Source organism: Triturus cristatus, chromosome 4_2, assembly GCF_964204655.1.
Source record: "Triturus cristatus chromosome 4_2, aTriCri1.1, whole genome shotgun sequence".
Taxonomy (NCBI): Eukaryota; Metazoa; Chordata; class Amphibia; order Caudata; family Salamandridae; genus Triturus; species Triturus cristatus.
The window spans coordinates 101,016,450-101,030,013 of NC_140586.1; the positions used below are offsets into that span (position 1 = coordinate 101,016,450).

At 46.1% G+C, this 13,564-nt stretch overlaps 1 protein-coding gene across 1 annotated transcript in view; it reads right to left on the reverse strand.

The window, feature by feature from the left end:
• LOC146833096 (A.superbus venom factor 1-like) overlaps positions 1 to 13,564 on the reverse strand; it is a 663,114-nt gene that overhangs the window by 146,160 nt on the left and 503,390 nt on the right. The window contains exons 32-36 of the mRNA XM_085600729.1: positions 11,486 to 11,576; positions 8,078 to 8,129; positions 5,574 to 5,663; positions 4,992 to 5,079; positions 4,786 to 4,891 (exon numbers count right to left, since the gene is read on the reverse strand). Of these exons, the coding sequence (XP_085456855.1) occupies positions 4,786 to 4,891; positions 4,992 to 5,079; positions 5,574 to 5,663; positions 8,078 to 8,129; positions 11,486 to 11,576 (427 nt within the window). The remainder of the gene's footprint in view (positions 1 to 4,785; positions 4,892 to 4,991; positions 5,080 to 5,573; positions 5,664 to 8,077; positions 8,130 to 11,485; positions 11,577 to 13,564) is intronic.

Here is a 13,564-nt window from a genome sequence, read left to right on the forward strand (position 1 = left end):
CAATTTAGAGGCAGGCGGATCGGTTGGGACTCGAGCTCAGAACAGGACTCAAATATCAGAGGCTTCGAGCTGCGAGCTTCCCTTTGTGACGGCAGGAACGGCGGACAAGATCATCTGAAGGTGCAGGTAGGGGGGTGCCAGAGAGTTGGAAAGCAGGAAAGGGACAATAGAGAGCACAGTTGAACTTACATACACAGGGAGAAGGCTAATTTACAGTGGATGTAGTAAATGAGCCGAGCGGCGTGCAGGCGGGCGGATGCACCTGACGCACCACCTGACTAACCCCCTTACATTGCGGATGATTGTCCAAGGACACAGACTGCTAGTTTGGATGGGAGGGTACCCCCTGCTTGTCCTGAGGAAGGGATGTTGGGGAACATGTTATAACGTTGTTTGTTTTTGGGGCTGGGGTACCACGAGTCGCTTTACAGGTTCACTCCAGCAGGCTTGAGCTGAAACAACAGACCTATGAGGAGAATGTGGTGGGGGTTGGGAGGGGGGGAAGGCGGAGAGGGGAAATATACATGGCGAATGTTATAAAGTATAAGTGCTTAACCTGGAAAATACGGGGCATGCATACTATGGTCAAACAGAATAAAGTATTTTTCTATCTCAGACGGGTGGTACAAATCGCACTCCACCAAGAAACTCATCTCACAGCCAAAGAGGGCCAAGCCCTGCAGAAGCGGTGGCTGGGACAAACATTCTACACTACATACTCGGCCTATGCCAGGGGAGTAGTGATTTGGGTGCGGGCCAGAGTACCCTTTCAGGTAACTAGTACGTTGATCGACCCCTAGGGCAGATATGCGAGGGAGACTAGAAGGTAGAGAGGTGAGCATTATAAGTTTCTATGCCCCAAATGTAGACCAAACACAGTTCCTGGCACGGTTGTCCCGACAGTTAGCCCCATACCTGACGTCTGCAGTGCTCAAAGGCAGAGACTTCAGTGCTGTAGCCGACACCACTATGGATAGGTCACATTCCCCATTGCAAGATTCCTCGACTGTCCAACATGCGCAGGCGTTTTGAGACTGGCAGAGACATTGGGGGTTGATAGACTCTTGGAGGACTCTGCATCCCAATGACACATTCCTATGCACCCCGAACATACACGGACAGGTAGGCACCGCCAAATACTGAGCTAGGACGATATCTGGCCATAATACCGCACTATTGGGCCTCAACTGAGCAAGACCTAATCCGGTCATCCCTACCTGGAGACTGCATCCTGAGACGCTGGAAGACCAGGTTTTTAAGGAGTGAATCAGGGAAAAAATAATGCAATACTTTCAAGAGAATGAGGGGACGGCAACCTGTCCACTGCCGGAATGAGATGCCTTCAAGATAACGATACAAGGCCACTGCATAGCTGAGACAACAGGGGTTAGACGCACACTAACAGCAGAAGTCCTAACAGCTGAAAGGGAGCTTAGAGAGGTAGTACAGAGAAGACTGGGGCACCCAGAATTACAAAAGGAACTCCTAGAGGCACGTAAGACAGTGGCTTACCAGACAGAGAGGCTACGGAACTTTGACTACAAGCAATACCTAGACCGCACACATGCGGAACGTGACAGATCAGGCTCTTTACTAGCGTGGCTAGCCAACCCAAATAACAGGGGGTAACCAATAGTAGAAATGGAGAATGAGAATGGGAACAGGCAGTACACTCAGGAAGGGATCAAGGATATCTTTGCCAGATTCTACACCAAATTGTACCGTAGCACCTCTCGGCGCAGCAACGAGGCATTGGGAGAGTATCTAGAAGGACTAGGACTGCCCCTACTAGAGCCAGAGGAAGCAGAGGACTTAGGGAAGGACATCACCTTACAGGAGGTGAAAGGTGCCATCAAACACATGACGGGCAATAAAACAGCAGGGACAGATGGGCTGCCTGATGAATTCTACCTGGCATATGTGTCGGAGCTAGCTCCTAAGCTGGTCTTGATGTATGAGACAGCAAGGGAACTGAAAATGCTACCGAACACCACAAAGGAAGCCCTAATAGCCCTATCCTTAAACCCCAAAAGCCAGCCCACGACAGAACAGCTTATAGTCCATTGTCCATGCTGAACACGGACTATAAAATATTGAGCAAAATAATGGCGAACAGATTATTATTACCACACATGCCCCAGCTGGTACACGAAGACCAAGCGGGTTTCATCCCAAATAGGAACACTGCCATCAATATCAGATGCCGTATGGCTATATTGGGTACGGAGGACTACTCCAAAGATGATGCTGCAATATTCGCAGTAGATATTGAAAAAGCGTTTGACAGCCTGGAATGGCAATACCTGTACCGAGTCCTGGAAAGGATGGGCCTAGGCGAAGGATTTGTGGAGAGGGTAAAGCTACTGTATACAGACCCAAGAGCCAGAGTGCGTACGGGGAAAGTTATCTCCCAGAGCCAAAGGGTGGAGAAGGGAACTAGGCAGGGATTCCCCTTATCCCCACTGCTGTTTGCCCTAGCCCTGGAGCCGCTAGCATGTCGCGCCAGGACAGGGCGGGACTACATGGGGCTAACGATAAAAGAAACCCACCACTCATAGCACTGTACGCGGACGGCCTACTCCCTTTTCTCCAGGAGACAGACAGGGACCTGCAGGGGGCCAAAGGTATGCTGGAAGAATTCGGTGATCTTTCGGGACTGAGGGTGAACTGGCGAAAATCTAAGTGATTTCCCATGACACCGGATAGACGCCCTCCAGAGGGACTAGGAACTCTACCTTGGGAACCCACCTGCCTAGAGTACTTGGGGGTGACAATATATCACAGGATAGCAGACTTGGTAGAAGGCAATGTAGGCTGGGGGATAAGAGCACTCCGCTCTTCCATGGACTTTTGGGGCTCATTTCCGTTGTCAGTGGCAGGCAGGGTGGCCCTACTGAAAATGGTGGTGCTACCACATCTGCTGTATATATTCGGGACACTCCCGCTATGGATCCCGAGCATGACATTCCAAGATCTGAACTCGCAGGTAGTAACATTTCTCTGGGGGGCAAGCAGACGAGTAGTCCTTGCCACGATGCAGCGCTCCACAACGACAGGAGGACTAGCAGTCCCCGACCTAGAGGCATATTATTTCGCAGCACAGCTCCAATGGTTTGTGCATTGACTGGCAGACAGTAGAAACCTGGAAAGGGCGCAGTCCACATTCGCCCCAGAAGCCCCACTTCTGGCAAGAAGCCTGCTGAGATTAAAGCAGAGACCGCAGAGGGGAACGGATGAGGAAAAAATAATAATGCAATGCTGGGCAAGATGACTCCAGCAAGCAGAATGCAGGGCCCCCTACTCCCTAGACATACCCATAGAAATGCTCTGATATTTTCTGCATGGAGGGAATTGGGCAGGGCTAGACGACTGGGTGGAAGTGGGGGCGACAGTAATCGGGGACCTATTTAGGGACCTCCAGATGCTCCCATTTGAGGAATTCCAAGAGGAGTTTGACCTCCCACAGGGACACTTTCTACTGCATAGAGCTCTCACTGCGGCGTTCAGGAAACATTGGGCTACTGGAGCTACAGAACCCAGAGCATTGGACTGTTGCAGATATGTGGTCATATCGGCAGGCAGGATAAAGACGGTCTCCTGCATCTATAGAGCAATCAGGCGGGATGTCCAGAAACCCACGGAACGCTTGAGGACACAATGGGAAAAGGACTTAGGGGTGCCGATTACAGAAAAGGACTGGGAAACCATTGTTGAGCGTGCCCTAATGGTATCAAGAAATGCCAGGTTTAAACTCAAACTATTATGTCCTACATAGGGCGTACCTTATGCCAGCACGTATCAGGTGATACTTCCAGGCGGAGGAGGCGGCCTGCCCACGGTGCGGGGAGAGAGAGGTGCATATTCTGCACATGCTGTGGGACTGTCAGGGCCTGAGGGCCTTTTGGGAGGAGGTGCTAACTGTAGTCGAGAGTACTATAGACAGAGAGGTACCACATACATCGGGACACTGTATACTAAGCTGGTTCCCACACACAGCCAAGAAAAAAGTCACTGGGAGGTTTCAGGACCTAGCATATGTATTAGCGAAGAGGGAAATCACGAAGAATTGGACGGCTACAAGGGGGCCAAGAATAGAGAATTGGAAACGTGAGCTGGAGAAGTGGGCAGACGCAGAAAATAGAATTTTCTTGACAGCAGCATACCGAGGCACAGGGAACCTAGAAACTGCGAGAGCATGGGGGAGATTATTAGATGACATGAGGGCATCAGACCTCGATGAGACAGCAGAAGCCCTATCAAATTCACCACCACTGGAAAGGGACAATGAGATGGGAACACAGAGGGAATAAGGTAGGATGACAGGTGCAAGACCCTCCCTATCCCACGCAGACTCCAGACAATGATAGAGCATATAGCGAAAGAAGCGAACACACAAAGCTGGAAAACATAAGCTACAAATAAATCGACTCATTAAGGGGAGGGGGGATTGGGAGTTGAACCCAATTTAATTTTGTTGAAATGTTTCTAAGAAATGGCAACGCAGCAGAAAAGAGGAAGAGAACAATAGCATAAACTATATGGGTATGTAAATATCAAGACATGATAATAATGGAACTGTACATGAGTCAAATGCCAATAAAATTTGTTTGAAAAAAAAGAAAAACTGTTTCCAATTATTGATGTGCCAGTAATGACAGATGCGTTTGACTCCAAATTTATGAGTGGTTAAGAGGCTAGGGAGCTGTTTGCCATGCCATGAGTTGCGATCCCTCCTTCATCCCATGCATTTACTAATTTCATAAAAAGAGGTTTGATCGTGGTTACCTAGAGAATAATATTCATACACGGTGACAGCAGCTGGCTGAATCAGACCAACTTGGAAATATTGATGGGCTTTAAATGAAAAACAGTCATTTTCCTTGTGTGAAACCTAAAGAGAAAGCAAAAAATACTCAGATGAGAGAGGGAAATGAAAAAGGTACCATCACTGAAGAAAATGTTAAAATGAACCCAAGCATAAGAATCCTTACCTTATCTAAATAGATAATTAGTTTTCCTTTATCTGACAGGCCTTTTTCTATTTCAAACGTGGAAATATATCTGTCCACTGGCTCCGAAAGCTAAATGTGAGACAGCAAAGATCACAAATTAATGTAACAGTTAAATCCCTGTTTGTCCCACCTAATTCATGCCTCATGTCCCTCCTATACAAAGCACTTCTAAACACAATGCATGTAAGTAATAAGGGAATACTCTATACCTAAATCACTTAGCAGAAATACACACGAATGGATCTGTCTGCAAATGGCAAATAATTTTTTAAAGAGGTCCAACCCTCATCAATTTCCATAGCAACTGGGAGATCTACCTGTCTGTCTTCCTTTTGGTAGAACCAATGCATCAATACAAATAAATGTTGTCCAGTCATGATCTGAGACAGTGCTGTGAGATTTTGTGTCAACCTCATTGGCTAGTGTAAGAACACTCTTATAATGAAATGTAAATGCAATATACTCGGTCAAAAATTGAATCTACATTAGGGAGATGCTTGGAAAGTACTGTAATGTGGAATCATACCTTTTAACCTGCTATAGGTTTGTGGCTTTACACTTAGCCTTCTGAGATCATCAATATCTGGGGAGAATCCAGTCAACATGGAAATGTCCACAATAGTCATGGTGGAATCAACGTCTCCAAGATACCTGATAAGGGTAATTTGGAAGGCAAGTGTCACTAAAACATCAAACTAACAGTAGACCAGGAGATTTAAAGTGAACACATTTAAGTGACTCAGACTACAAACAAGAACTCTACTGCTGAGACTCAAAAGTGGAAATGCAGGCACCTTCCTCATGCTGTGTGTGTGATTTTAAGTAGCTTCAAAAGCAGAAGCCCGTTGAGTCGGCAAACTCTTATCTCAGCAGTCCAACCAAATCAGTATTTCAATTTGCATTTATCATGCCTGATACATGGTTTTGTTTGGGAGTGTGAAAGCCTGCAGAGACCAAATATATCACACCTCGTGTACCCTTCATCCTAGAGGAATAGTTCAAAGTATAACATACGTTCCGAACACAAACAGTATAAATCATCACAGGGAGACTTCTAAGGCTCCGAAAGTCTTTCATGTGCTTTTTCCCAACCATTGCCATTTCTTAACTTTTTATGGCCTTACCATACAGGTAAATGGTTTTACTGAAACATTTCACCAATGTCTTCTGGACTCTTAAAATATTACTTCAAACCTACTCTCTACTGCATTTGTAACTCTTCCTCTCGAAAAGAGTTTTTCTAACAAGCTCATGTAAATGGTAATGCTCAAAAGTCTTCTTTGCTGATAAGCTCCTTTTCCTGCCTCCCAAGTCTTTGTCCAGTACTTCAATAGAAGTCATAGGGGCCAATTACGATGTCGTCCGGAAAGCAGTCCAACCGAATCGGTTTCGGTGCGCTTTCTGAATGACTCGTGTTTGGGGAGTCCATCCAACCGATTACGATGTGTCCGAACACCGTTCGGTCAGACTCCCATTGACTTCAATGGGAGCCTGTGTTCCGAACGAGAACACAGGCTCTCATTAAAATAAGGGGTGGTTGGGGAAAACCTTGCACCCTGTGGCAGCCCATGGTGCCTGCCACACTGTGCATGCACGGAAAGGGGGGACTCATGGTTGAAGGGGGGCCTGCTACGGACCCCCAAAGTCAGATTCCAACAGCCAATCCACGTCGGAACAACCGATTCGGAAAGGCTGTCCGAATCCAACATCCTAATTGCTCGTTTAGAAACGTGGCCAGTAGACCTGCAAGTGTCGGCTGCCGTTCGGAACGAGTCGGACAGTTCAAACGGTTCCCGGACATCATTATTGGTCATCTGGAAATGTGTCCGAGTTGGTCGGAAACATGGCTTTCGAATCGGATTCTACCAAATCGGATGCCATTCTGACCCTTTCCAGATCCACCGTAATTGACCCCTTAGTGTTATAGATAAGATTTGATGTTTCCACCTCCTCTCATCCATTAGCCGTCATCCATCATCTGATCAGCCATTGTTTCTCTCTGGATCTGAGCTTGTACTCTCTGGAAAGCTGTTAGGGCTCTTTGTTTCCTGTGTGTTGTGGTCTGTGATCTCATGTTCTATTATTCCATTCATTTACTACTGTCTAAGAGGCTCTCAGATCTTTGCCTTTTTTGTCTATTCTCTTACCTATCTATCCCGTTCTTTCTCCCACATACTTATTCCTCCTTCTCTTAACTCTTTTTCTGCCTACTTCTCTCTTTCACTCTCCCTCCCTATTTTGCTCCTCTCTTAATTCCTGACAGACACACACACACATCTTACCTCCACTCACTTTCCCTTATATCTCTCTCTAATTCTACTCCTTCTTTTGCCTCTCTTTCTCTCTAGGTTTCTCGCTCTTTCATCTCTCTCACTATGTCTCTTTCTTTCTTGCTATCTCTTCCTCCTCTTTCTTCTATCACACACACTTTCTCTCTCCAGTTTTCTATCCCACTATGTCACTGTTTCTCGTTTTCTTTCTAGAGAGAGAGGAGGGAGAGATAAAATCTACATTTGTCAAATAGAATACATCTAAATGAGATTCAAGGACTATTTTTCTTGGTTCAACTAAACTCACTTTGTGATCATAAGCGAGAGATCTATATGTCATGACACCCTCACATATAAACAAGTACACTGTGTGATAGAGGCAGAGACTGAGGGAGAGAGAAGTGAGAGAGAAGTATATACACACACACCGATATATATAAGCGCACATATGTGTGTGCATGCATGTAAGTAGGTGGCAAATGTGTTCATATTTGGTACCATTACTTCCCCTAGAAAGGTGAAATATATGTGAAGTTGAACCCAGTACTCTCAGGTACGCATGTTATTCCCCGTTTGGGAGGAAATAACTTGTAATCCCCAGATTTAGGCGCAGGGATACCAGCTGAAATAGGAAGATCCTTTCAGTATCCCTGAAACAGGGGAAATCACAGTGAAGGCTGGTGTAGTGAGTGAAGGGGGAAATCACATAAGATTACCCTGTGTATCAGCGGTGAAGCCAAGGCTGCATCTGCTTTCTTAATGGATTTATTTAGGGGTGTCAGAACGGTGTCTTACCTGGTACAGATTTCGATTAGGACGGTGGATTGCACACCTTCTGGCCTTCTAGCTAGAGAGAAAAATTAAAGAAAATAAAAGGTTTCATTTAAATCAAGCTCTCTGCCACAGAAGTCTGCAGTTTAACTTAACATTTCAGAAAATATGGAAATCACGTCCATATTATTGTGTATATTATGGGAATAAACCAGTGTTTTGAGTCATTGAAACGTCACCATTTTTTCCAACAAAGCCTGTTTAACTGAAAGTTGTGTTAGTAAATCAATCACAATTTGATTCTTATCCTTGCAATACTAATTGACATTAGGTGGGTAGATGCGTTTCTGATCACTGTTTGGTGAATAAGGTGTCTGTGCCTGTACATGAGCCTTCTCAGTATCGTCAGACTTGGACATTCCCTCCGACCCCTGTTACATTAACTTAATTCCATTTCCTACCCTTCAAAGCCAAAGTCTGAAATTGTTGTAAATGTCTAGAAATCCATTTTTTCCGATATATACAAGGAAACTTTTCATCCGCCTCAAACCTTATCATGGGAAGAGGTGGTCCGTAAGGGTCATGATAGCAGATTATTCAGTATTTTCACATGGAACTGGAAGCAGTTTCTTGTGCAAACAATACACTTGAGGGATACTTCTACACAGGGAGAAGTCAACAGCATAAGCCAATAGATGGAACGTGCTTCTACACACAACAGTGAGCAGGGAGAGCAGCGCGGCTTTCTGCCGTCCAGCCAAGTCGAGATGCTCAGAGATGGACTCCCCTGGGTGGACGTCACCAGCACAAAGCTGTTGCTGCTGAGACTTACAGTGCCATGGTGTAGGCCCATGAGTTAGAGAGGAACTTTCTTGGCGACCAGTCTCTGAGGATAGGTAAGCGATGGGATCAGACCCCAAAATCCTAAGTGAATGTCTGGTCCCCCTAGCGTTCAGCAAGGAGTCCTCAGACTGAGATTCCCAACAGATGTGGCCTTTAACTCCACATTGGGTTTAGAATTGCCCTTCTCATCCAGATTAATGACATGCAGATTTCTGACATGCTCCTTGATTTAAATAAAATGAACAGGTAAATCTTCTCAAGAGGAATCATAGTTGTAGTGTGAAGCATAACAATGTCATCTTTCATATGTGGCCTGACAAGCACCATTACTGACATACATTCTGCAAAAGTTAAGTATGGGGCTTCCATACCAAGGTGTAATAGAGTGCACTGTTCTTCCTATGTTGATTTTCCCTTATGCAAATGATTAGCTTTCTGAAGCTCACCAAGGCAAAAATGACCAGAGTTAGATGTAGTAAGAGAGGAAGCATCTCGGGGTAAAATGATAAACCCAGCTCCTGTCCTGACCATGATAAGCAGAGCCGAGGACCGCCAAACCTTTGAAGGGGTGCAGTGGTGGAGGTACAGCCACCGCTGCACTGGCACTCTGACCGTCATCACAACTTTGGAGGTCACACCGCCATTGTACCACCACAGGTGCCAGGGAACCGCCGTTCCCTGAAGGTGGTGTGGCAGTCAGGGCCTCAGTAATATGCTGGTGGTGCCACTGTGGCACCACCATACATATTATGAGTTTCAGGACTGCCAGCAGTGTCATGGAGGTCTTTACTCCATGAAAAGGCTGGTGGTCCTGAAACAAAGGGGTCCCTACAGTGCCACCCTGTTGCCCATTTGAATGGGGATGCATGCAGGGGGCACAACATGTATCCCCCCTGTGTGCATGCACTCCAGTTCCTGCATGGCATGGACTTTACAGTACATGCCATGCAGGAACTGTTTTTGACATTCCCATTGGAGCCCATTTTCAGAGGCACCGCCGTGGGACAGCCAAAAAATAGCCTACCAGACATGAGGAAACTCATGATCTGGCAGACAGTAAGCACACAGGTTTGGAGGTACAGGAGCGGGCTGCCGGCGAGGCGGCTGCTCCCACACCATTAAACTCGTAATTAGGCCCTTAGAGTTGTACAGGACGAGTTGAACACAAACCAGAGTTTACGGATAGTGTACTGGTTTATACTGTAATGATCACTTCATGATTGATGACAGCCCAACATTGGACTAAGGAAGAGGTTTCAAAAGGGACAGACCATAAAAATAATTTTAAAAGGCATTCTCATTTGAACATATTTGTGGATATGAGACACCTTTTTAACTGTTTGCTTGCAAAATAGGAATCTTTCCAAAACTATTATTTTTGCAGAATGCATTCTATATTTCAGTTCTACAACAATAATAGAGTATAAAGTGTTTATATTCATCCGCTTCAGCAATAAAAATCAGACAGGGGTAGGGAGCAGACTCACAACTCAACCATTAAAACTCATTGAATTGTTTTCTTATATCTTCCTATGTGAAACTCTTAATAGAATTAAAGAGCAGCATGGTTGAAAATGTCCTTAGGGGCCTCCTTTTTAGATTATACCCGCACAGTGCTTGCCCTGTGCTTGTGAAATCTCTTGTAAAGGAAAAAAACTCCTAATTGGGCTTAGGGCCCATTTATTACCTACCTTTACTTGCCATTGGTTGGCTCCCACATCACTATAGTTTCCTTGCTTTCTATTGCTCAGAGGTTCAGCACATGGTCCATGCTCCTGCTGTGGAGCATGGACCAAGTAAACCTTCCTGTGGCCAGTGTCCTTCCACTAGCCGTAGACTCCTGATCGTACTCTTTGTTAACTTTTCGACAGGCACTCTTAGAGAGTGTAATCCTCTGCAGTACCTCTCCTTCACTCCCACCCTTCTCCTGCTCTCTGTGGTGTTAACCTTCCTCCTACCCTGCCCCCGCTCTCCGTTGGGTCATCCGTGGTGTCAATCCTTCCACCTTTTTCCACAATCCGATGTTTTTAACCTGCTCTCCTCCCGCCGTCCAATCTTTTTAAAATAACCCATCCCGCTGTCATTCTCTTTATCTCACCTGTTCGCCTTCCGCTATATGTTCTTTGTTTCTCTCCCTCCCCTCCTTGTTGCTTGCCACCTCAGCCTCCATGCTCTTTTAAAGCATATTGCACAGCAGTGTGAGCTGATGTGCAACATGTGCAAGAGGGCTTAAAGTAAATAAGCTTAAAGTAAATAAAAAGTCAATGCTGGCCGCGCCATAGCACTTTGTTTTTATTTACCTTATGCCATGTTGAACAGTAGCATGTGCTGCTGTGTAACATCTGTAAAAAATATTACCAAAGCCAAAGCGTTCACACAGAAGAATTCGGCTTTGTTAAAGTTTTTTCATAGCTGTTGTACAGAAGCACACTGACAGCGCCAATATGTCTTGCATAGGCGAAACCTATGGGCTTTGCCAATGCTGGTTAGAAATATTGCCGTAGCAGATGTTCCTGCTTCTGCAAAAGATCTCTGGGATTTTAGATAACCTGCCTTCCAGAAGAAATAAAAGAGCAGATAGAGACTTACCATAATGGTCCATTTGAATATTCACATTCAAGTCAAAGTTCTTACAGGGGAGGTCCTTCTCTGCTAGCATGGCATTGTACACAGTTACCACCTATATCAATAAGAGGAAAAGAGGTAGGATGTTGGTGCTGCATTTATCAGTTTACAGAGAAGAAAATCCTAAAAGTATAGGGCTGTGATAAACATCATTGTCTCCAATCCATTTTTAGCATAGGAAAGATGGTTGGAGTTTTGTACTACAACACCACTCCTCATCATGCTTAACCCCTGCAGTGGTGAAGACCCTATGCTTGAACCCTCCTGGGTCTTCTTGATTAACCACCTGCTGCGGTGAAGGGACCATCACTGTATTAAACTACCATAACTACCACATCAGTCTCCTGTAGTGCGTTTTGAGGGTTGGTGGAACCCACAGTGAATGAATGTTCCGGGACCCCTTAGAATATCTTGCATGTCCTGCAAACTCCTGAAGCGGTGCAGGAAACATTGCTGTAACAGTGTATTAGGAATCCCTCATATCATCATGTGTCCAACCTCCTGCTTTCTTGTGAAGCCCATTACTATAGTAACATAGTTGTACCCTATGGAATATTGTATTCTAAGCCCTGCTGAGGTGTATGATACCTCCTTTTAGTAATCTAGTTGTAAACTCTGGGATATTGTGTCCAACACTTGCAGAGGTGCACGGCCCCTTTTTGTATTAATGAATTTGTACCCTCTTGTACATTGTTGTACTATAGTAGTACCCTCTGGAATATTGTGTCTAGAACAGTGAGGTGTACAACTCCTCTTTGTAGTAATGTGGTTGTAAACTCTAAACAAGTAAATAAATAAATAACTAGTGACACTTCCACCTAATCAGCCGGTTGTACCTAAACTTCCACAGAAAACCAATGCTCTTGGTACTGGTCCAAGTAAGCCACTGATTGACTCCTTCACAACTATAGACAGGGAAACAAACATGAATACTGTCACTACCTTTATACCCCAACATCTCCAAATGTTTCTTCATCAAGAGTGTCACAAGTGGATGGTATCTCAACTTTTTATGAGAAGTTGTCATGAGGGCAATAAACACATTATCCTTCGAGACATCACAGACATCGCTTTTGTTCATTGGAAATGGGGTCTCTAGTTGACAGTGGTTTGCACCCTGTCCAAGTAGGGATAGTCACTCTAGTCAAGGTTAGGGGATTTTTGACCCCGGGGACCTCATTTCCCAGGGCCTGCCCCATATTTGTACTTCATTTTTGAAAAAGAATAATGGGAGGGGGCCGTGAGACCCCCCTCCCGGGCCAATTTCGGCCCTGGGGACCCCATCCCCCAGGGCCCTGCCTTGCTTTTTTCCCCCTGTTTTTTTTAATAAAGAAAGGGGGGCCGTGTGGCTCCCATTCCCTGTGCCAATTTCAGCCTGGGGACCCCTGGGACCCCATCCTGGGTCCTGCCCTTCATTATTATTATTTTTTTTAAATATGGAAGTGGGGGCCGCAGGACCCCTCCCGGGCGGATGTCGGCCCCGGGGACCCCATCCCCCCAGGCCCCGGCCTGTAGTGTGGGTGCCCTGCTCCCACACAGGGCACCCACTTACATTTGTTGGGGACCGCAGGGGAGCCTTTAGGTCCCTGCAGTCCTTGGTGGCTCCCCGCCTCCTGCGGGAGCTGGTATTGCTTTGAGACCCAAGGAGCCTCTGAACATGCAGCTCCTTGCATCTCAAAGCAATTTGTCTGTTTCCCTGTTCGCTTGACAGCGGGCAGGGAAACAGACACATGCTACGCTTTCAGCAAGCGAGAGCATTTTCTGCTCTCGCTTGCAGAAAGCGGAGTGGTTGCTATGGCTTGGCGGGAGCCATAGCAAACTGCAATGTCCTGGATGTGGGCACCGTGGGACATTGCTGGAGCTGGTCCTGGGGGTGGTGGTCCCCAGGGCCATCTAGGTCTCAATAAGGCTTTCTTTCAAGTAGCCCCAGGGAGGTGGTGATTCCGACGCCCAAAAAGGATCCACTTTTTAATTGTGTTTGTGCCCCACGAAGGTGGCGGTCCCCGGGGCTGCGGGGGAGGCTGGAGGGCCTCCCCCACATTT